This window comes from Lepisosteus oculatus, chromosome 9 (assembly GCF_040954835.1).
Source record: "Lepisosteus oculatus isolate fLepOcu1 chromosome 9, fLepOcu1.hap2, whole genome shotgun sequence".
Lineage (NCBI taxonomy): Eukaryota > Metazoa > Chordata > Actinopteri > Semionotiformes > Lepisosteidae > Lepisosteus > Lepisosteus oculatus.
This window is the reverse complement of record NC_090704.1, coordinates 38395964-38421081: the sequence shown is the minus strand read 5'-3', so window position 1 is coordinate 38421081 and position 25118 is coordinate 38395964. Positions and strand designations below refer to the sequence as shown.

Sequence of the window (25118 nt, the reverse complement as noted above, 5' to 3'; positions counted from 1 at the left end):
CTACAGGAGAGCATGAACTAAAACCTTCACACACATTGCATGTAAACAAGGAGCAGAATGTGCTCCATCTCAATTTGGGAGTGTCTCCATAGTGGTAGGGAGGGTGGATTGCAGTGGTTTCAAGACATTTAAATAACCTGTTGAACAACCCAAAAAAATGCGAATGCATTTTGAAGTGTATTTTGATCTATTATCTTTGCAACATCTAAATCATGTTAATCTTTTAGGTGCTAAAGGGAAACTGCAGTCCCAGTTTCTCAGAGTGGTTATTAAATCGTGGTAACAAAATGAATTCATTGATGATACAGAAAAAAATAACAAAGTTTGAATTGAGCGCAAAATCGTGAACTGTGAGTCGCCATGTTGACCCAAACCCCTGGTCTCGTCACAGGTGAGAACGGGAGTTCCTCTGAACTGTGCTATGTGGCGGCCCTTCCTGCTCGCTAGTCAATCTAATGACTAATGTAATGCCATGTACGAGCGAATTAAGTACAGGCTGTGCAGCAGATATTTCACTGCAGAAAGTTTCCAACTCGATATGCATGCACAGTTAACAAGTTACATTCATCAGCGAAATGTATTCTTTTGGCAAGATGTATTCACAAGCCTGCTTGTTTACAATATAATAAAGCCACTTCAGTCAGTTTGTTGCCTCGTTCTAAATCACAAAATATGTTGCTGAACACAGCTGGAAATGGTGTCTATTTTATGACAACAAAACTGTAGGTTTTACAAGTTACTGTGTACATTTTACTTTTATTGTGATTTGAAATGCCTCATCAATGCTGAATCTTTCTAACCCCGAAATATAAAAATAGCGTTGCTCTTGCCCTTATATATATATATTAAATCGGAATGATCTTGGTCTTGTGTTTGGAAAATAATTTTATGTTATTTCAAATTTTATACTTCTTCTCTACTGAAAGTAGTTTACAATCCTCTTTCATTCTTACCTATTTTTGCAGTTTGCTGTTGGTTGTGATTAAGTTAGTTAGAAGTAAGATTAAATGCATAAAAATCCAGTACATATGTTTTACCAGCAGTAATGTATTAATTAATTTTACTACGCAGTCTCGATATATAAATATCAATCTAGTTTCTGACATAGAAGTCAAAGCTTTGCTAGCGATCTCCGAGCGCCCCCTGGTAATGACACTGATAACTGCTCGCCGCTAACACTATTGAAACAAAATATTTACTGAAAATGCTGAATCTGCCCCCTGATAACTCCCATTGCATTACATTTCTTGTCGTATATTAACATATTATATATTACACAACTCAAAGTCCTACAGAACATACAAATTTATAACTTTTTATAACGGATGCTCTTTCTAAAAACCTGAAATATTTTTCAAACGAATAAAAGTGTATAAATGAAAACTAAACCAGACAAAAATGTCTCATTTGAAACATAAACGAAGCAAACAAGAAGGTAAATACCTTTTTCAGTTTTCAGATAGGCCAGTTCTTTGCGTTCTGATTCAAATTGAGTCTGGAATAAAACCGTTGTCCTAAACGCAGGTCCAAATTCATTTGCGCCAGACTTCTCTTGTGCCAGGAATACCAAGAATCGTTCACCTCAGTATTTTATACGCTACTAATGATAGTTTTAAAAAGTTTATATTTTTTCAACAAAAGACTAAACATTTCAATACTTCTTATCTTTTTAAACAAAAGCTAAAAATGAAGCTAACTACATTAACAAATTTAAAAACTGCAATCATTTAAAAATTCCAACTTAAAATTTAAACCTTAATGGAGTCCGGTGAGGTTTAGTTGCAGGCAGACTGTACAATATGTATCTTCTTCTGACCTGAAGGCTCCTAAACTTAATTTTCACTTGTGTTCCCAAATTCTTGCATTGTGGTACTGTAGATCTGGTAAGGGCATTTAGATCATGGATTTAAAATGTGTCATACAGAGAGACTTGACTTAACTTTGAAAACAAAACACCTGTTACACACCCCTGACAAAACGTGAGCTGAATACTATTTGGTAGTAGCTTAATAGCATACAGCATTGTTAAATTACAACATAGAAGAACACAGCCATCCTGTATTGCCATCCTTTCTTTATACAGAATCTAGCAGTTCAAAGTACATTTTCAGAGATTGCTGAAGCACAGTCCACATTTGCAATGGAAATTACTGTTTTTTGGATAGGTGACTAAATGTATGAACCAGAAGGCTTGAAAGTCTTGAATCTTATTGCACATGCCAGATGTTACAGATGTTTGGACGAAAATAAGGTCTCAGAGGCACCTCTGAGGTGCTACTTGGGCTATTGCTTTATTGCTTTATTGCTTTTTGATTTTTCTTTCATTTTGCAGTATATGATTACTGTGATCAAATTATATGTATTTAATGTTATTGCCTTATTTTTGCTGTACTCTTTATATTGCATTTTGCACTGTGAGAATGACATCTTGTTATTATATTATGTGAAAGATGCAGATATTATAACAAAGTTCAAGCAGGTAGCTGTGTTAGCATGCGCAAGCTGCAAAGGAACAAGTAAATGTTTATTCCATGCTGAAAAAAAGAAGAAAAACATGTTTCAGCTGTTGAGCCTTCTTCGGGTATTATGACGTACTTACCAATATAAATATACACTATAATATAAATCTTAGTTCCTTGTAAATAAATGTATACAGTATTCTTACTTCATTACTATCCAAATGTATGTACTTGGAAATAAACACAAAAACTAGTTACTCTGTTAGTAGATTATTCCATTAGAGGTATCCATTAATATTTTTTATCATGGGGAAAGTTCATGTAATTATAATATTTGACATTATATGTAATATATTATATGTTTAAGCATTTAAATAATAATATTTAATATTATTTTTAGTAATCAGCCATGTATAATTTCATTGCTGATTTAAAAACAAATGCCTTGATCTGCAATATACTTGGAAAACTGGAAGAATACATTGCACCTGCTGAGCTTTTAGAAGTGTCATATTTTCATTTAAAAATATTGAACAAGAATATGAACAGAAAATTAATTTTGAGGAGTTCCTGCTGTATCATACCTCTTGGATTTCTGGATCTACACTGGATCCAATCCAAACAAATTCCTAATTTCCAGGGAACTCCAAGTGACAGCTCTTTAAGCTTCCAAATCAATTTCACCGAATTCTATTAAACAAAGCTTTTACAAATTCTGATTTTTCATCCTGGGCATCTGCTGCTGTGATTTTCTGAAATCAGACATCCAGATTCAAGAGCCTCAATAACTCAATTACGCAGAATACTGACCAGAGCTGTAATTATAAAGTGCACTTTACTGCTTTAAATAGTACTGTGCTGCTTTTGCTAAAGGCACAAATGAAGAAACAGTACTCTGTGCTACCAAAAAGCATGTTTTAAAATGAAGACCACTAATTATCAACAGGGAAGAAGATTTTCTAAACCTCATTTTGTGTAGGTTAAAAATAAACATCTGTTAAACTTCAAACTGGCAGAAAATATTCTGACAACCTATCTTGCAGTGCAGTAACTGCTGCTATTACATTTGACATGGAATTTTCCATGGTTTTAAATACTCAAGTCCATAGTAAAAGTCAGGCATCAAAATGTTTCTTATCAAGTTATTTCATTTTTCTATGAAATATATGTCATGCAACAACAATTTTTAATTTTGAAGATGAATTCTATTTTTTGATGAAAGTAATTTATGAAACCACATAGATAAACTGTCTGAGATCACTGTCTGGGGTGGCTGATTTATTACAGTTTTTACTTACAGTTTTTTTACAGTTAATACTTTAACTTTTGGTTTTGATTTGCCAGAAATTTCTCTCTGTATATTCCCAGGTCGTACCTACAGTATCACACAAATACTGTACAAGACATGACCGATGACAAGAGATGACTGTTTTTTTTATTTTTGTAATTAGCCTTGCGCTCTCATTCTGAAGCTCCTGTAGATAAAGAGATTAGAGTTGGATGTATAGGTTATTCTAAATCATGTTTCTAAAGTTTGGTAACATTTGTCATGTTTGTTATCAAAAAAGCAAATTATTGATTCAGTTAAGGGAAGTCTGGTCCTTGTGGGCTTAAGGATATTCAAATGTTTTTTCCAAATGTTTTCCACACGACCTAATTTAACTCACTTGTTTCATTGACCAGAAGTAGGTTGTTCAACGTTGAGAGCGTTTGGAATTTTATGATGTAATATATCATATAGAACAGATACAAGACAAGATTGAAGACGTATTAATTATGATTGGTTTGTTTTGTTTTTAAGTTATATTTACTGTATATGGTGCATGCCTAGAGAGTACTGATCATCAATAAAGTGTAATAGAATTACATGACTTTTTCTGGAAATTTATTTTGTCAAAATCTTAGAGTAGCTAATGCTTTTCTGTCTTTGCAAAGAAGGACTCTTTAGAAATGGAAATCAAAGTTCATAGCTGCACTACTCTTTTTAAAACCAAAGAAAAAATCAGAATCTTCTGTCAGAATTGTTATAACATTCTACCCCCATCTTGAATCCTTTTAAAAAGTCACGTCAACATAAAGAATCACAGGTAACTACTAAAAAGTTGACAACAAAAAAACTGTCACATTCAAGAGAGTAAATTGTAAAGACTTTATTAAACACTAAGAATTACAGACATAAAGACGGCTTGGGCTGAACAGTAAATGCATCCATTTCATGACATACAAGATAAAATTGTCCTTAATGCACCCTTTAGTGAATCAGCCTAGTGGTGTTGCCAAAAATACAATGGTAATCTTTCGACTACAATGTCAGAGAAACAAAATGAGAAAATAAATTGGAGACTGATGGACTGGACAGCCCTTTAAGTGCAGTTCTGAGCCTTTCCAAGCCATACAGTATGTGAAGACTCAAGTTTGCATCGGTGGTACAACTCTTTATATTGTTCTGTTGACTGAGTAACAGTCATTGTATTCAAGGCACTTGAATAGACTCAGAATCGTAGTTATTTCCTTTATATGAGGTAGTGATATAAATACGAGGGGGGTAATGATAACTCATTGAAATATATTGTGTCCAATTCATCTTTAGTTCACGGAACAAACAGCATTTGCTTTCCTGTCCCAATGTAGACAATCACTGGGAAGAAATTCTGCTAAACTTTGTTCATATAAATCCCACTATTCAGAACCTTTAATGCAATTAAATGCTATTTGTTCCAACAGTGAAGTAGCACATAAAAGTTTTAAAAAACAAAAGAACTGTCAAATCACAAGCAGTTATTCATTACACTCCTGTTATAAACATCATAGCCTGCTACACAAAGGAAAGATTAATAATGAACATGTACTAGTTTACAAAAACAAAAATCTGATTAAGAAAAAATAAGCTTCTGAACAAGCACTGTTACTACAGCATGTGAAGTATGTAGAAATATCACTTAACAGCTTCACTTCACACTTTCCTTAGTTTTGCATTCTACAGTATACTGACTGGTCATTGTTTGGGAGAGAAATCCCAGCCAGATCTGAGTGGTTATCAGCCTTCCTACTGAAAAATAGTGTACTATTAAATACATGTAGGTGACATTCCTTTCTGTTTTGCCAACAATTTTGCTTTGTTAATATTCACAATCAAAGTGTATATTACGTGTAAATATATACAACTATTCAATGCTCTTAAAATGACTAAAGTGACTTTTTAAAGGGCAATAAAGGCGCACCTAGGTGAGTGCCATAGTGAAAATACAGCACTTAAAAATGAAACACAAATTTCAAATTGAAGGTGGGGGGGTGATCTTCAGTTGTGTCTCCCAATAAAAAGATCTGGCTGTCAAATACAGCAACAACTTAGAGCTCTGCAAATGATAAAAGTGACAGCTTCTGGATACAGGCTAGATTGTGTCTTTCTCACGTCCCTTTTGATTCTGTTGTGCTATTTGACTAAAGCCAGGCTGACCTTGGAAAAGAGTAATTTTAATAGTTGGGAAATGCTTAATTACAATTATTTTTTTTTCCAATGATATGAAGCCCAAATGACTGTTACTTAAGAAAGGATTTTGTAGTAAGGCCACTAGTGGGCCTACTGTGTGGTACTGTGGTAAAGACAGGCTAACAGCAGTTCTTTTTTTAACAACAGCAATGATTATATATTATATATTTAAGCATTTAAATAGCAACCCTATTCTTTGAGTCATATATATATGTATATTTGTTTTGTGCCTTTTAAAATACATTGTCAGTATTTGTATAGGAAAAATACTGTACAAAAACAACCTATAGACTTGCTTTGTATAAACATTAAAACTCTTTATAATCATTATATCTTTTGGTCTGTAGTAAACATTAATAAACTTGATTGGATTAGCCACAGTATAAGGACAACACCATCCACCTTACATTTTACGTCTATTACATTCATCTTACAACCATCTTTAAAAGAAGGCAAACACGTAGCTACAAAAATGACACAAAAATATATCCTTTTAAGCTGATTGTTCTAATTATTCATGCTCAGAAAAAAAAAGGTACTGACTTGCTAGTAAATGGTTTTTGATTTGCTTGACATTTGTGTAGTTAAACAAAAATCATGCCAAAATAATGTATCAATAATAATAACAACAATAACAATTCTAAACAATATATGAGTATTTAAAAGAGAATTTTAGATTAAAGCGGAACTGACATAAAAATCAAGCAGGTTTGAATCAAACATTGTAGAAACATTGCACCATTTCAGATTGTAAAACACGCAACAGTGCACAGGTACTTGAGGAGAGGCTCTGATTTACAGAACCGGTTTGAGTCATAGATGGAGAAACGTCTTTCACCACATCAGCATTACTCTCCATATTAATACTGAGCATGATCATGCTATAAACTGGCTCGCTGGTTCTGTTAAAGACGAGGAAAGTCTTACGAAGGGAGTATGTCTACAAGAAATATCCAGGCAGCATGTCTTAGCCTATGATAGGATTATTGCTTTATGTACTGACAGTGCCAGAAAACACGTTTTCTGTGTTCTATATGAAGTAATCCTATATACCAAGATGTGAGAAATTAAAAGACCTAAACGCTCGTCTGAAATAAATGAGCATATGTAGGGAATCTTGGATATTATTATTGTAGCTCTAGTTAACTCTCACAGCACTTTGTAAGTTTGACAACAAAAGACAAAGATCATCAATAAACTAAAGTACAATAATAGGATTGACAACAACAAAAAAACAAAAAAGAAAAAATCTAAAATTCTGCACTGTAGTTACTGGATTAACTTTTTGTCAACATCTGAAAAAGAATGTAATTGTACAAGACAGTGTACAATTAGGTTTCTGAATCAGTAAAACGATTATTCAGACACACAGAACAGGTTGGTAGGTAGCATAAGTACTTCTGAAGCTGAACTCCAAAAAACATAAAATAAAAAGGAAACAAAAAGTGCTACAACAGTTCCCAGTCCAGGTAATGTGTATAAAACATAAAAACAGGAAACAGACATGGCATCTTTTCACAGGACAACAAGGAGTTAAAAGGGAGGGGGTTCCGTTTAAAATGGGAAGTGCTGAACACCAAAAAAAATAATATAGCGATCTTTTTTCTGCTTCTGGTAAAGTGCCGAAGACAGAAATAATGGTGGGATTTGGGGTGGAGCTACTGAACGGGAGACACATTGTCCTTCAAACTCCTCCACAGTGGCTTGGCCCCTCCATGCTTCACAGCGGTCCATGCTGGGCTTCGTACTTGGCCAGAATGTTCTTGCACCGGCCCAGTTCCTTCCGCAAGTCAGCCACCTCCTGGCGCAGAGCAGAGTTCTCCTTCTCTAGGAAGCCAGCCCGGATGGCGATCTGGTTCTCCTTCAGCCTCCTTGCGTCCCGCGATCTCTTGGCAGCCATGTTGTTCTTTCTGCGCCTTGCCCAGTATTTGTCATCCTGCTCAAAAATGGCAAAAAAAGGAAGAGAAAAGTGTACCAAGTTATATTTCATAAGAAAGAAACAAATAAGTCGGGTTAACCTGAAGCACTCAAAGAGTAAATGGAATCGTCTTTTTTATTGACATGTCTGTCATATAAAGACAACTTCACTGTATAAGCAAATTAACATGCACTTAAATAGTGAAAAATGGCTAAGTAACTTACCAAACTTTGACTTTGCTTATTAAACAGTTCAGTGGAATGCTACAAAATCGTGATTGTGATTTTTTAAAAAAACGTAGAAACCTCAAATGTTGTCTTATACTGTCCACAGAATAACTGAAATAAGGATCTTCAGATTCTTGACTGAAATGGGATTGCCTTATTTACTGGCTGTGACAGACATTGTTCCAAAATCAGTTAATTTTCCCAGGCTGCTCTATGCCACAAAATCAGCTTTAAGCAATTTACTATTGAGCAAACCCAGCACGTACACACCATTATTTTAACAAATTGGAAAGGCAAATCTCTTAATCCCAACCTAAAAGAAGCGATGCTGGGAGAACTGAGAATCACATGACAGCCCAGAGACGATTGACTTGAGTTTAATCTTCTTACATCGTCCCCCTTATAGCCGGTTGGCTAATGGGCTCTCTGGGATAAAATGTCACCTGGGGTCAAGCACTGCAGTACGAAGCAAGGGCAAGCTTTTGTGATTATGAGGAGGCAGAGAGATAGGCTAGCCCACACAAATTAATTTACATCTCTGTGTGTTACCCTTTTATTCTCATGCAAATCACTGGATGGCAGATTTGAGGAAACTACCTGTTGCAATAAAAAACGCTATTTTTGTCCTTTGGCAAAACAGAACAGCACATTACTTTATGTATGTGATGTCTGTTAATTTTTGAAGCTAGATTCATCTTCTTCATGGGTTTTAAAATAAACTCCCCCTCCTTTGTATATCTTTTTAAATCCCATGTGCTGCTAATTTAAAACCTCACATCTCCTGTAACCTTAAATAGCCTGACAATGGCTTACCTTAGTGTGTCCCCATTTGAGAAAGACCTTTTTCTGTGCACATTTTATTTATTGATGTATCAATAGCAATGAAGTGCCAACTGAAATTATTCCTAACTTCCAATTAATTTTCACCACACCTTTGTCTACATCAAAATACATTTAATGCTTTTTTGCACACACCCAACTGGTTTTAAAAAGAAGTTTTGAAAATGGGTTGGGTGAATTTCATTTACTGTATATCTAAATCACTATCACAGTAAAACAATTTTAGACCAAAGCCATGAAATTACAAAATTATAAGACTTTACCGTTTGAACTATGACGGTTCTACTTTCTCAAAATTGCTAAATGGACATCAGATAATTAAAATCAAATTAACACTTTAAGTGATTTCACCTTTTTTCTCTGTAGTTTCAATTATTACTTTTCATTCTAGGGCCTGAAATGGATGGAGGGAATCCTCAAATCTAGTATTTTACTGCGCTTTCTTTCAGACAAACAGGAAAAGGTGTATATTTTTGATTAATTACTTTGTGTGCTTTGCGTCCACAAACCCCTGAAAACCAGCTCCAAATTACCTTCATATCATCTGGAATAAAGACCTTGCGGGCCTTTTTGATCATAGGCTGTGGTTTGAGCTCCTCCTCGGAGAACTTGCGCTTGCGGGGATCAAACATCTCCTGTCCAGGGACACTGGACAGGGCCAAATCTGCAGGGTCTGGCTCATAGCCCACAGGAACCTGAATGCTCTCGGGATCAATGGGGCTGGGAGTGTTGCGAGATGATGGCAATACTGTGGAACCAAGAAAAGGAAAAAACGTCAATTTTTTGATGGGTGATAAAAAACAGAAGGACATGCACAGAAGTACTGTATAGGAATTGAAGGCTTGAAGTGCCAACAATTTTTTATTAAGATTGATTATAAGGATTGTTCCCCCTGCCCTTATAAATAAATATATTGCAAGATTCAGTGTGTTCATTTTGTCAAAAGTGCTGACATTAGTAAGAATATTTGGGGGGGGGGGGGGGTTCTACAATAGGTGGAACATATTTTATAATGCTATATAACCACTGTGCTGATTTGTTTTAATGCTATTTATAAGCTGTTAAGATTGCTATAGTGTACAGTAAATCTCTGGAATTTAAAAGTACTTCCTTTACAATGTGCAAATAATAAACATTTACCATAAGTAAAATCTGATTTCCTCAATGCCAAATATGGCAAATGCAGTTTACTTTTTCTAATATCTTCCTCATCTAACAAATCCAAAAACAAAACTAGAGAAATCTGCTATCTGTAAGCTATGTTTTGGGCATACAAATGCATTATGGTTTTCATTTTATTTTGTTGCTTATGTACGGTGATTCCCCCTGCACAGAAGTGTAAGAGTTATCTTTTATCAGGCTACTTCAGAAAAACAACTCCTTCTTATTTTCCACCAAAGATCTCTGTGCACGAAAATATTTCACGTGTCGCTTCAGTAGTCAGCTTGTTACAACACAATTAGCAGTATCGAGAGCGCCGTGGCAAGGTTTTCCCGTTAGGGGGCGCACAAGGCGTACACTTCAATTAAAGTTAACTACAGATTTCTGGAATGAATTTTCGCTTGCAGCCTAGACTTTTGTCACGCAAAAAAAATAATATTGCATATTTTGTGGAATTCTTTTCAATGTTAGAAATGCAGCCTTGAATATAATTCTTTAAGAGAAAAAAATACTCAAGTTCGTACGAAAGAAACCATCCATACTATGACATGAATTTCTCAACACAGGCAACACAGTTATGCTTTGTTGTTCAAAATGATTGTTTTTAAATCATTTGAAACTCTGTCCAGATCTAACCCATTAGTGCAAGCCAGCCTCATTCAAATTAAAAGAGGGACAGAGTGACGGTAACAGAAAATGCTGCTCACTTCAGTTGAAATGAAATATTAATGAAGTTTGGTGTGAATTAGCTGCTTCTGTGTTCAGTCAGAAGTACAGTATCTCCGTCTTTCAATAATACTGCTTATGGAGTTGATTTAATTATTAAGAGATCGAATGAATATTGGATCTTTTTACAGTAAGATCTTTAAAAACATCATATGTACAAATGCTGATCAGAGCTTAACATTTTAATATTACACTGTGCTGTCTGTGGCAACACCACTTCCAGAAAAATATGCTCCCGAGGTGTTTATACATTCAGTACAATCTGTATCTTAAACTGATTGAACGTGTGGGACTAGGTCAGGCAAAGTGAGCAATTTCCGATCAGGAAGCATTTTCAAAATAAAAGCTTTGTTTTTCCTCATTTAAGAGTTCTTTCATCATCATCTGCTATGGAATTATGCAAAATGTACACAAGTTACAAGTATTACACTTCAGACCCTGGTATTCTTGTACCATCAGAATTTACAATAAGTGAACAGGGTATTTGACAATTTTGCTGGTGTGTATTATTTACATAAAATTACCTTATCCCTATTTTTTTTCTTTTCACTTCTAAACACTCATGTTTTTGTCATCTGATTACCAGGCACTACCCAACAATGTTATTTCTCACCTACCATATCATTGCAACCTTCCCTCAGTGCTTAAGAGCTCCCATAATGTATTGCAGACAAGGTCTTTTTTCACACTTATCATATTCAGTATATTCATTTCCAAGGTCACCTTTAACCTTCACTTGTGCTCAAACAGATTTCAGTGATTAGAATTTGAGGCTCTGAGCAAAAGATGCTTTTAAGCATTGCCTTAATTGCATCTACTGTATGCTTCCCCTTTCTGAGCTCTATCAAATCACACAGAAAATTACCTGACTCAAAGTGTGAGCATTTAAATACAATGCAAATGCTGCACTGCTTAGTGCTTGTGTTTCTTCCAAAAGTAATGTATCAGTGTTTAAAGAGCTTCCTTTAAAGATGATATGGAAATGAAGTATGGGGCTTTGTTAAAATTGGGGGATGTAAAACCACTATGTACTACTTATTTGTAAACTAGCTGGGACTTTTTTGAATTTGTGTGTGTTTGAAACCATATTTTTATAATTATTCAGAAGCCTCAACTTTGATGGTACCTGGAGCAGTAAGATATATTTGTCAACTCATATGAAAACAAATACATTATATCTCTCAAACAAACTATAACCATTTGCATGACGGTTCATTTAGAACATATTTCAATTTTTAATTTTTACCATACTGGAAGACCATTTCCCTGTTGCATCATATTAGCAATTAGAGGAAGGAACAACAACACAGTTCTTTTGAGAACAAGGTAATGTCGATTTGACCTTTTACTCCTATCTTAATTCACCTAATCACAGCATCAAGGCTTACTATCTCTGTGTCCTTTAAGATAATTGTTTAAAAATGTAAATATGGAAAAGCAGCATGGGTGCCAAGGTACTGTAGGAGAAGCCTGAAATTCAGTTTCAAGAGTTAGCCCTTGGTTCTATTTTCACTACTTTTTTCTGCTTTTGTTGAAAATCTGCTTTATAGTTCTCATGTGTATCAATTTAATTTGCAAATTCCCCTCAATGGTATTTAGCACAGTGTGCAACAGAAATTTGATTAATAGTTAGCTTTTGGTCAAGTCCAATATACAGTAAGCCATTCACCTTGAATACCCAGTAAACAAACACAGGACCTACAGTTCCCATACTCCCCAGATATCTCACATTCCATAAGTGACAAACCTAAAGTGATTAATTAACAGTAAAAAGAAATATTTATTTCAGCCTTGAGTAAAAGTTACAAAGGGCTTATCACTCATTCAATGAGACATACAGTACATGATTTGTGTACTCAAACTATCAAACGTCTAAGACAGTTTTAATGCTTTTCCATTCCATTATGATGTGCTCAACAGAATGTCATGGATCTTTTTGAAATAATCTGTAAAGTGCATGTCACTAAGGATAGAAATGGAGCAGTGGCACTGTGGCTAAGGATCTGCACCTGTTGCTGGAAGGTTGGTGGTTCAAATCCCACTACCAGCAGAAAAATCCTACTCTGGTGGGTCCCTTGAGCAAGGCCCTTAACCCCAGCTGCTCCAGGGGTGCTGTATAAATGGCTGACCCTGTGTTCTGACCCCAAGCTTCTCTCTCACTGCCTGTGTGTCTCATGGAGAGCAAGCTGGGGTATATGAAAAGACAAATTCCTAATGCAAGAAATTGTATATGGCTAAAAAAGTTATCTTATCTTATACTAATGAAAAGTAAATAAAATTCAGATACCTTATTGTTTTCTCTTCTCCTTTCTTTTATCATGACAGTTAAAGCAAGCAACTGCATCCAATTAAGCTTGGCAGTTTGTGATGAAACACTCCAATCATCCAAGATGTGTAATGTGTGAATATAATGCTTTATAAGTCAGGCATTTGTTGGGTCTGCATCTGTGAAATGTGATGTTACATGCTTATTAAACTGAGGAGAGATTACTGAAGCGACAGAAGGTATTTAAGTTTTTATAGAACTTTGTTCACTCTTAAAACTACAGGAGGAGATGAACTGCTTCACATTTAAATACCCTTACACCCATACTGTAACTCAATGGTCATGTTGCAAATATGACTTAGACCAAAGGCTTTCAAGGTCATCTGGCTGGATTAATGATTTTGAGGCTATTGTAAAAGGAACCCCCATTTTACAATGACACAAATAAAGGCAATTAAGAATGAACAAAATACTTAAGTTTTTAGGATATATTTGATATTTTTTATAATATACACTATCCATCCATTTTCTAACCGCTTCATCCAATTCAGGGTCACAGGGGAGCCAGAGCCTGTCCCGGCAAGCAACAGGCACAAGGCAGGATACACCCTGGACAAGATGCCAGTCCATCTCAAGACACAGACACAGACAGTTTTCCCACAAGCCAATTAACCTTACTGGTATGTCTCTGGACTGTGGGAAGAAACCAGGGCGCCTGTTTTAAATCCACACAAACACAGACAGAAAATATCAACTCCACACATATTATCACCCTAAGTCTGGAATTGAACCCAGTGTCCCAGCACTGCAATATAAGTAATTCACTATTCAAGTCAATACTATATTCTATATTCAAGTCTATATTAGATGTGAAAGATTCCAAATGATTCAGTGCCGAAATGACCATTCAGTGATTCTGCCGATCTGACACATCAGGGGAATCTGAATCTTTACAAACTTTTCTGCGGTTCCCTAACGGTGCCATTACAGACCACTTTGGGAACTATGGCTCTTCACCTCAAGCCCAAAATGATTGAATAAATGTACAGTATCTGTTCCTGCTTTGTTAACACAGACCCATTAATCTTGAGGAATCCATATCCACACTAATTGTAAATGTACTGTGTAGTAATATTTCTGAATGTCCCTGGCACTAGAAAGGTTAATACCAAAAAACTAAAAAGATCTATAGGAATGAAATCGTTCTCTGCAATACCTGTTTTGTGTAAAACAGCAGCCGCAGATACCGACAGTACATAAAATAAACTCAGACAAACTGACCAGATTTTGAAAATCTAAACTCAAAATTCAATTTCCTGGATCATTTACTAAGTAAGACTTACTTCACTTTCAGTAATCCATGTAAGAAATTGTACTTTTCTAAATATTTTCTTTATTATAAAGCTAAGGGAATGCATTTCCATGCTAATAAATCAATATCTACACAAATAATTTTAAGCTCGCATTCCAAACTGGACTGCAACTCATTTAAAAGTTCTACTCATATAACATATATGACATATATAACATGTAATCATACAAAACAACACCTCTACTTTAAAAATACTCTGAATGCACTAAAAAGGATTTTAGCTCAGCCGGCAAACAGTTACGTTTGCTCAAGGGAAGGAGAGATGAAGCATTTCAAATCTCCCGAGAAGAGAAGAAAGCAGGAAAAAGCAGTGGCTTTTCTTCAAAGCAATGTTCATAGGTATGAATGAAAGGATTAAGGGCACATGGACACACAAAAAAAAAGAACAGAAATCAAGTTTCAAAGCATTGCTTAATTATGTGAGAGCACAAGGACTGTCCATCGGGTCAGCTTCCCAATCACAGTCAATGTGGTGTGTGGGGCCCCCTTTCCATTTCTGTGCTATTAGGGATGTCTGACCTGTCACAGCAGTAAGTTTCCATGCACATGTATTTCACATCCAAACTGGCAACTTGCCACTCATTGCAGCCCCTGTCTGCCTCTGCCTATTGCGGTGGAATAACCACAGGCCCACAAGGAAGCTGGCAGTATGTGGGCGTACAGAACAACCTTCCTGACTAATCACACTGTGCCTCCAGAGGTAGCTCCTGAAATAGGAACGGGTTGCTGATGGACAGAAATACAAAGAAGAATTCGCACCAAACATAACGTGGGCATGTTTTTCCTGTTCTTGGTTCTCAAAGCCTAGCCAGTTTGTTCACACCAGCACCACAGGCTACCACCTTAAAACCTTATATTTCACTTTCAGCATAGAGGCTGCTAGCTGTATCTTAGTTAGACCTCAATCAAACCAGGAGCCATCTTAAATATAAGCAGAACTAAAACTGGGCCTTAATTTTGTTTTATTTAAATAATTTGCTAGATATAAAAACATTTAGAATTTTTTCCTGATATGCAAAAACTGGACTGACATGATACTTCTAGAATAAAGCGTTACACATTATTTCCTGGAATTGTTTTTTCTCCTGACTACCATTTATGTAAAGATAAAAAACCTATATTTAACAGTAGTAAAAAACACTATATTTAACAATTATTAAATATGTAAGTTAAGTAAGCTTGAGTGTAGATCTTCGATGAAACCTGCTTAACACATAACACTATGTGCAGTACGTGTAAGTTTACAACCTGTATGTGATTACTATTTAACCAAGATTTTCTTTAGAAAGAGCAGGACCTACCAGTTGTAACATACGGTCTTAGCTTTTAGAAGCTTCACTTTTCATTTGTATAATGTGGCTGTAGTGTTAATCTAAAATGTGACTGATTTCATTGGGCATGCGTACTAAGTGACCTTAGAATTCACACTAATTCCTTGCTGTCACTTTGCTGCTATCTGGTGAAGATATCAGCAATATGTTCTGGTATATATCTGAGCGGTGAACTATGTATGACCCGCACACAGGATGCCCGCCTTTGCACACAAGAGAGCTAATTCAACCAAGCCTTTTTCATGGGCAAGTACCACTACAACATCCCCACATTCGCATTGTCCTCACTGACTCAAAAACCTCTTAAAGACTATCATATGCCATTGTACTCTCATGCTAATTAAACTAGACCTGCTTCTGTTCCTTAATCACTGAACATGTTGATGGAAAAAAAACCTCCTGAGATACAACCACTTCAAAAAAATCAATCTTGTTTCCTCTAAAATCCTTAAAGGGATACCAGGGATTAATTTAGCACATATTGTAACACATCTTTCCATACCTGTCACTGCTGATGAAGATAGACAACAGAGGACAACACAATCCTTAAACTGCCCTTTCTCAGTCATTTTACCTTATAACTATTCTGCTTCCTTTACCACAAAACCTGGTGTAGTGATGCTAGACTAGAATGTTTTGTAAAAGGTTTTAATTTGAGATTCAAGACTTAATTCAATGCAAAGCCTATGAAGAAAATACATTTTTAAGTTTTAAAGTTGAACATTTGCATAAAAGTCAACAACATTCAATTTTCTAAAACAAATCATTTTAGTCAAATTTTGCCAAAGTGAGTCTTCGCTTATACAGTGTTTTTATTGGAAATATTATATCATGAGGCTGAATGCAACTGGGAGTGTTCTCAAAACTTCACTACCGTGTTAAATTGCTCGTTTTGTTGGGATACTCACAACAAACCTTAGACCTACACTACACATTAAACATTCTTGTCAATTTGGAAACAATCACATTTATTTTTAGACTTTCATTTTGTTTTGTTTTTTTTAATCTTTAATATCTGTCTGCACAAAATTCCCTAGGTATTAGTTCAAACCTATTTCAATTTTTTAAATGTATAAACGTATAAAGCAAACAACTTTTATAAAAACAAAACAGCCAAGTTACCAGAACATCCACGAAAGAAAGCAGACATAGCAAACGCTACGTTTAAACTGAAGTTATGTAAGGTTATGGAGACGTATCGACAAAGCTCTCCTAAAAATATTATTTAAAAAACATTCCTGCCTCTGCTAAGCCAATAGATCGGAACATACTAATATAGAGATTTCTACCAGAAGGGGGGCATACAGTACATTCACATTGTTCTCAGTAATCATTTCATAGGTCGTTGAATAACAAATTCTTAAATTGTTTCCTGGTATCCACATATAATTTCAAATAAGAAAACGGCCTACCCTTTAATAAGAGAAACGTGATCCTAACGTACCATTAAAATCTACTAATAATAACATTTAAGTAAAACATCACATAAAATTAGTAATGGACAATTCCGCTGCATAAAAGCAATATAAAAACTTTAATGTTACCATTTATAATGACCAGTTGTCACAACGAGTTGTAAAATGAAACAATTTTAAAGAAAGCACACTTGTAAACAAAACAATGTTTTGTTGTTGTATTTTTTAAAGGGAAATTATAATGGAAACAGACGCGCACAGACAGCTTAGAGATCAACAAGCTTGCGACTGCATTCCTCTTTGAGTTAGACCTGGGTATTCTGCCAAAACTGCCTTTTACACTAAGTCATTCTGGACTCGCATCTTAAAAATGCAAGAGCAATACGGGGCTTGATAGGAATTAAATAGTAAGAAAAAGAAGAAGACCATTTCCGTCCATGTCAATGTTACTTTGTTGTCCAAACTCAATATTTTCAGTTGCAGTCATTTGATAGTTGTTTACCAAATAGCACGTACACAGTACGATGACTTGATATAGTGGCTTGAATACGTTAATATATTGCTACGCATCCAAATGTTGTCAGGACTTAAATGGGAATATGACAGAAATGAAAAATACGGCTAGCCGCAGTTTGACAGCTTGGATGTTAATCTAAATGTCAGCTGGTGCGAGTATGGATTTTCAGTATGACTCTGGCCGGCAGCCCAGTGGTTTCCAATACAATAAGCTGCATTGCTTCCCTCAAACTGGTATAAATCGGTCGTGGCTCAAAGAGAGGTCAGGTTGAACACACGTGACTGAAGGAAGGCAGATGGATCAAAACGTTTTGCGCTGCATGCATCTAAACGTGACCTGTACCCTTCGCAGGCTTTAAAGTGAGTTTGCTGAAGCAATGAGTGCGAGCTTTAACACGGTCCTCAAGGACTTCTCCCGTGTAGGATAGCCGCAAAAACCTAGCACCTTAAACTGAACAATACAATGCAACATTCCAAGGTATATAAACTATAGTTCATAGGTTGTACGACGCAAAGTATAAAAAGAGCGTCTAGGGCTAACTGAATTAAAACTGTAATCTAGTAGGTGAAATCCTAGAAGCTCTTCAATTCAGTAAATACTAGCGGCTTCAGGCTACCTAAAAAGTCCAATCACGAGGACAACAAACTTCGACGTTCCTAGCACTATAAACAGCAATAATACAACTTCGAAGTACATGGTTTGTGCAAAACCAAACTACAGCTCTTGTCTTGACTATATTATGAACAGTTTTAAACTGCACTCCGAACAGTTGCTGAAAAGCAGGTAAATCTCTTGGGTATTTAATCACTAAAACACTACACTGGGCCTTATATATTGTAATTGTCTTACATTGCAGCAGTTTTAATGTCCCGCTATAGTATACCAAAAACGCTGTCCCGCGCAACCTAATGTCAACAAAATGAATAACACTTGTAACAATTTCATGTCATCAGATTTAACGATTATAATAAATAAAAGACATTAAAGCATTAGTGTTTATTTAGGCACTGGCAACAGTAATACTATGTTATTGCAGCCTGCTATGCAAGAGAAAGTTGCCGGTAGCTACTAAACTGAGATTTGCAGAACGCACGCAGCACGCGAGAGCGGCACGGCTCTGCCAATGTGATTGCTCTCGGTACAAACTGTCCTTTTTTTTTTTTCTGGAGGGATCTCTTGCGGAGACAGGCGAGTCTCCCAGCAAGAGCAGCACACGGCGCCTCCATGTGTCTGTCACGTGGTCCTACACGCCACAGAAATATGAGCCTGTTTCACGTGAGGTTTAATGTGCAAAGGAGGGGAAGAGGTCCGGAAGCAGACCGAACCAAACAAAATAAGGAAGGCGCACACACAAGGCAGGAAATTTCGTGAGAAAACTGGCTTTGCAGTAATCGGTGAACAAATGCTCACTGCCTTCATCCAAGGCTATTACTGCTATATTATATATTACCAAACACGAACTGACTCAACTCTATTATTTCACTCATTTGAACGGCACTTTTATATTAAATGAAGGATTTAAGTCTTAACCTAATACAATTATGGTTTATTGTTACTTAATAATACTAATTTAAGATGGTTGTGCGAGAGTTGAAAATATCACAGACTTCCCCGAGAGGGATAAAAATTAAACATTAGCAATTCCTGACATTTTAAATCTACATGCAAATGATAAAAAAAAGTTTTTCCAGTAAATCATTAAATGCGCTGTTTATTTTGTTTTGTTCAAAATTGTATAAAACCGATAATAACATATCTTACAAACTCGCATTTTCCGGTGTCAATACTATTTGGCAAGCAAACGTGTACCGTAATGAATTATCTTCTCGCTAGACGCTTTTTCCAAGACCATTATTTTTATGTAGAAAGGTAAGTTTGCTATTGCTGCTGTATTTGCATAAAGCTTGGGCAGGTAATTTCACTGTAATGTGTAATACACTGTTACATTGTTAATGCTCTCTTTATTGTGCTTCTGATGAATATGTTCACAGACTTACTCCAAAGACAGTAAGGCACTGGAAGGATTTAAGAGTCTCAAAGAGGTGTGCACCATTGGAATTGAACGGAAGGCTTAACGATGGTTTACTTCTAGCTAAAAATTAAATTAGACAAAATGGTTATGCTGTCAACCAGTGAAATGACTACACACCAAATTTTTCTGATGCAAAAATAGTTTTGCATTGCAGTTTACATTCCACATCTAAACCAACAAGACCTGTTTGAACTGATAACAAGGCTGTATAAAATACTCAAGATCACAGCACAGATAATACCACCACATCAACACCACATTTATTTGTTAACTGTTAAGGTACCCATAATCACAGCTACAGTATTGTGGTACAGTCCTACAAAGGCTGACTTTTGGTGGCATAGCATATGGTAATATATTTGAAATCAGAACATACAGTATGTTCTCTTTGCTGTTTTAAAGAATGCATTGAGAATATATTTTGCTTTTATTATTATTTATTTAATAATAAATAAATTATTTAATAATAATAATAAATATTATTATTTATTATTGAATTTCTCTGCTCATGCAGTATTATTCCTTGCAGCAGTAATCCTGAATTGTAATCCACATTTAGTTTCCAGCATGGATAGGGTGTGCAAGATATAAATTAAGATTATTCTTTTAACAGTTTAAAATGTTTGCCATTATAATTTTGAATGATAGGAAATAAAATGTCTAAAATGCAATAATCTTCTGATAATGTCACTAAAGAAACCATGTACTGAAAATGAACTAGTTGGTTAATACTTGGAAGTGTTCATGTGTGCTAATTTCAATGCACAATGCCTTTGAGGGATAATAGAATACCTTCATTAACATTGAAATGGTTCAAATTAAAAAAGAAAAATACAATAGGATAAATCAACTTTTAAAAAAACTTGTAACTAAGAAAACAAGAAAACCTTATAGTTTTCTTGTGAATTGAGCTGTGAATGAAAGTTACGATGAAGGTGGTTTAATGTATACAGGCTGCAGTTATATGCATATGTAAAATAGAAAGATTTGTCTTTTACAGAGACATAATACAAACATACAGTAATGCACAATCATTTTCATGAACGATATACACAGCATATTAATGCTGTGTTAGTAAGTGAGCTGCAATAAAATCATAAACAAAAAAAAACAATACATAGGTTAGCCCACTAAATAGCACCTCTTTCTGCAAAAGGCTTTTCAGACAAAGTAGGCCAAGCTAAATAGGAATTCCGCCCACATCAAAGTAGGACGCAAAGTGTACTGACAATAAAAACCTTTGAACTTGCACATTACTGTACCTCAGAATCAAACACCAACCGCAGTTCAAATACTGAGATTGATTTCTGCAGTACTGTGTAACCAGACTCAAAAAGTTAAAGTTTGAGCTCGTCTTCCAATTTGAACTGTTTTTCCATCACATAAATCTGTAAAGAGACAAGTCCAAACCATTCTCCTAGCTTTCTCTCATTGAAAAATCTAATTACTGTGGAACACAGCTGGAGCAGTCAACTGTCAAACATACATAGGGCTTACAATCCTAACATAAAGACATCATTGTCATTTCTAGGGTTTAACTAGAATTTCTTTTGAAACTGTACACCAGTTTTTGACATTCGTGGATACCATGCATCCTGAGGTTATCCTTTGAAGGTTAGTTACAGGTTCTTTTTTAATATTTTTACATAAATTGAATATTGTGAATTTAGTTACTAATGGCATGTGCAGATGGTTTCACATAAAGGCATGATCTGTCAAAGCTAGCACAAAAATGTAATACAAAGCACTGTTGTGATAGGTTTACATTCTGGATAACATTACACACTAATAAGATATATTCTGTCACCCTGCACAGTACTGTAGTACTGAATGCTGACTTCTGTTGCCAGTGATAGACCTATTCTTAGATTTTAGCATATTCATCTAGTCTTGAGTCACCCTGTAACAGTCCAAGTAAATAAGAACTTTAATGATACTTAAAGTTTAGAATGCACATTATATGTATTTTTGGAAATTCAGCCGTGTGTGCTTTTAAACCTAAGATAAATTCTTGGATTGGCGACATAAAAACAAATGGGTAATTTTATTTGTTTTGGGCTTGGTTGGTTAAATGTATGCAATTTAACAATTAAAACCCCTGCAAAAGGAAAAAAAACATGGATATCAGTACCTTTTTGCTTATTTCCAAATAACAAAATAAAATATTCAATAAGACCATGGATTTAATTATGCTGCAATAAGTCACATCCTGTTAATGTGAACAAATGATAGTAATACAAATATATACCTTTTATAAATAATATTTGAAAACAACATTTTATTAATCAAGGACAGACAACATTCAGTGTCAAGGATCAGAATGTAATAGTTGGTTAAGTTAAACTGAAGAACCATTAGAAAGTCTCTATGGATTTTTATTCAATCCAGAGCACATTAATCACTTGAAGAAAGATACTGTAAAACAGCCTAGAAATCGTAGTAGATCGATAAATATCTTCAAATGTCCAGCTAAGGTATTTTAAATGACTGTGTATTGTATTCTTCATACTGTAGACACAGATTGTCAGGGCACATAAAATACAAAATTGAAACGCTAATGCTAATGAAAACATTCTACTAATCTACCACCTAAAATTTATTTTAAGGCAATTATTTTAGATGAAAATAATTCAGTATTTTCTTTGTACTTCTTTCAAAAGTGTAGCTTTAGAACACATTTGAAAAAACTACAAATTTGTTACCATAGCTAATCAGTATTATTACTAGTAGATAATTACTTTATATCTTAGCTACCTAATCTACTGTAACTGTCTTCGGTTATCTTTTAAGTTATATACATACTTCAAAGTATCGCTAAAGATTAAATGTGTGTCAATATTTAGTTAATTTAAATGAGTGGCTAGCAAGGTAAAGGCTATTTGATTTTATATCAAATAGCATGTGATAAACCCATCATGACACGCTGGGCTCTGATCATGGTAAATCATAACTACCTACATGAACCCAAGATTTCTTTCAATTACATTACTAACCTTGCTTGTCTCATAGTCCTTGCTGGAAATTAATTACTTCTTAATGTCAAACTTCGCAATTGTCACTGAAGAGGATCCTGAGATACTTGTTTAACTTGTGTGTGGTTAAGTCATGCATGTGTCTATAGTCAAGATCTGTACCGCTTCCTTTTTATAAGATATTTTCATTTGTGAATTCCCGTATTATACTGAAGAAATGCACATATTGTATGCAGACAGAATGCTGTACAGTATATGGTTTTGCATAATTTGGGCACATTACCTGATCTGACAGGACTGTGAATGCAGTTTGGGGAAACCATGGGCGTGTGAATGGAGGTGGTGGCACGATTGCTCAGGTCCATGACAGAGGGCGCTGGCGGGGGCGGTGCTTGCTGCAGTGCTGGTTGCTGGTGTTGGTTTTGGTCATGTTGAGAGGGACTGGATGGGATACCATTTTCTGAGAGAAATTCCTCAAGGTCCATGTATTCCAACTGAAAAGTGTCTCCATCATAAGGCAGAGTCTTGTCCCACAGAGTTGGACCCAAGAAAGCGGACTGGGGTACATTTGTTCCACTGCCTTCATCGTCTATTTTCTTCTCCTTCTCCTTCTCTTTCCCAAAGCCTATAAAACGTGAAAAACCTTCATTGCACACACAGTATGTGAAGTGATATTGGCACAGCAACCTAAATCCAAGCATTCACTTTTCCTCTCCACCCAATTATCCCAAATGGAGTTCCCGGCAGTTTCTAAGGCTATTATGCAGTGTTTGACACAGACATTAAAAGATATAATGCAGTCCCACAAAATGAAGTTTAAAGCACCCTTCTAATCGGAACACTTGAGGTAACAGTTCACCAAGGGATTTCGCTGCCAGGCAGACTAACAAAATTGAAAGCAAGCAGTTAAAGAGTGCAGAAACTACACTCTTTACATTCTACGAAGTGTTGTCGTTTTTGACTATTATCGAATTTTACACGTTGCATTATTCGATATCTTTTTATGTGCTGTTTAAATATACGAGCATAAAGGCACGCCGATTAAGATATTTCATTGCCGAATAATTTTAGTTCCAAAGGTAGTTTCAAATTCTACCCATCCAACTCTTTGAAATAATGTTACTTGTGGAGTTGGCGTTTTCTAACCATAGTCAGAAACGTTCAATAAATAGTAATTAAATATGTGTATATTTAAAAGTGGGACGTCTTATGAATAAGACGCAGTTTCTGGATAGTCGAAGCACTCATTCTTATTAAACAGTAGTTTAGCAAACCAGTGTTGATGTCTGCCTTAATGCCTTAACTTATCTTCAAATAGTTACTCAATTACCGGAATTTTAAGATGCCCCCAAAACGAAAAAAAAAACCAAAGTACTAAATACTAAAGTTCTCAAGCTTTCCACTTGAACGTGGCACAGAAACAAAACATGCAGAATTTACATTAATTTATTCCAGAAGTAAGGACAGTCAAATTACTTTTTTAGTATTTCTAGCTATGCCTGTGTGCCTTAACCTTACAGTATGTGCATTACAGAATTGTTTAGCACTGGCAACTGAACGTTGTCCTTTTAATTTTCGAGTTTCTTCATCATTACCTTTTATGTTATTCATCATTAGCTAGACTAATTTGTAGCCCTGTTGCATTTAAAGCAAAAAACATTTCCAGTGAAAAGCTTTATTATGCACAGTACTCATACTGTTTTTATTTACCCTCTTCGTGATGAAGCGGCAGTTTCAAAGGATTCTCCAGTAGCGATTTCAGCACGCCATGGGTTGGAGGTAGGAAAGTTGGATTTACAGGGAGAGGTCTAGCCATTTTCTCCATCTTGCAAAAAGGAAAAAAAAAAACAACTCCTCTTCCAACAATCAAAGAATAATATATATTTAAAAAACGAAACAGGTGATCCCGGAAACAATTCGACTCGCTCTGCGACTGCAATCGAAGAAAGATTAGTCCCCCCAAAAGGTCGGGTATGTTTACGTTCACACAGGTTGGGACAATCTGCGAGACTGAATCCAGGCTGAAATGATTCGCAAATCCATGTGCAGATACTGACAGCTGTGACGTCAAACCTTTTGGCAAAACTCATGAATACGAATAAGGAGGCAGGAGAAAGACAACCTGGACTGGGCCGTGCGAATGCGTTTGCTTCGCGTCGCCTCCCTTGATGGAATTATTAGTTTTGCTTTTTGAAACTGCTGTGATATTATCATATTCGTTTATCTTTGATTTTTCTGATGCGTTACTGAGGTTCCGTGTCCATTGTGACTTGGAGTAAGCTAAGTGGTTGAAAAACATCAAACTGCAGAAGTGACAATGCGTAAGTTCATATATGGGCAAATAGTAGGTAATCAATTATAAACTGTAACTTCACACCTTTCTTCACAGTTA

General features: G+C 35.5%; 1 protein-coding gene across 2 annotated transcripts; it reads right to left on the bottom strand.

The window, feature by feature from the left end:
- Positions 1-4594: 4594 nt before the first annotated feature.
- hlfb (HLF transcription factor, PAR bZIP family member b) lies at positions 4595-24827 on the bottom strand. Of its 2 annotated transcripts, none has more exons than XM_015356595.2 (4): positions 24437-24827; positions 23010-23351; positions 9468-9682; positions 4595-7888 (listed from the first exon to the last, which is right to left on the bottom strand). In XM_015356595.2, exons 1-4 carry the CDS (start codon positions 24549-24551, stop codon positions 7670-7672), a joined length of 891 nt encoding a protein of 296 aa, XP_015212081.1. In that variant the 5' UTR covers positions 24552-24827; the 3' UTR covers positions 4595-7669. The 2 variants fall into 2 exon arrangements, with proteins under 2 accessions (XP_015212081.1, XP_015212082.1); XM_015356596.2 differs by having other exon boundaries at positions 4595-7885; positions 24437-24826.
- Between the last annotated feature and the right edge of the window lie 291 nt (positions 24828-25118).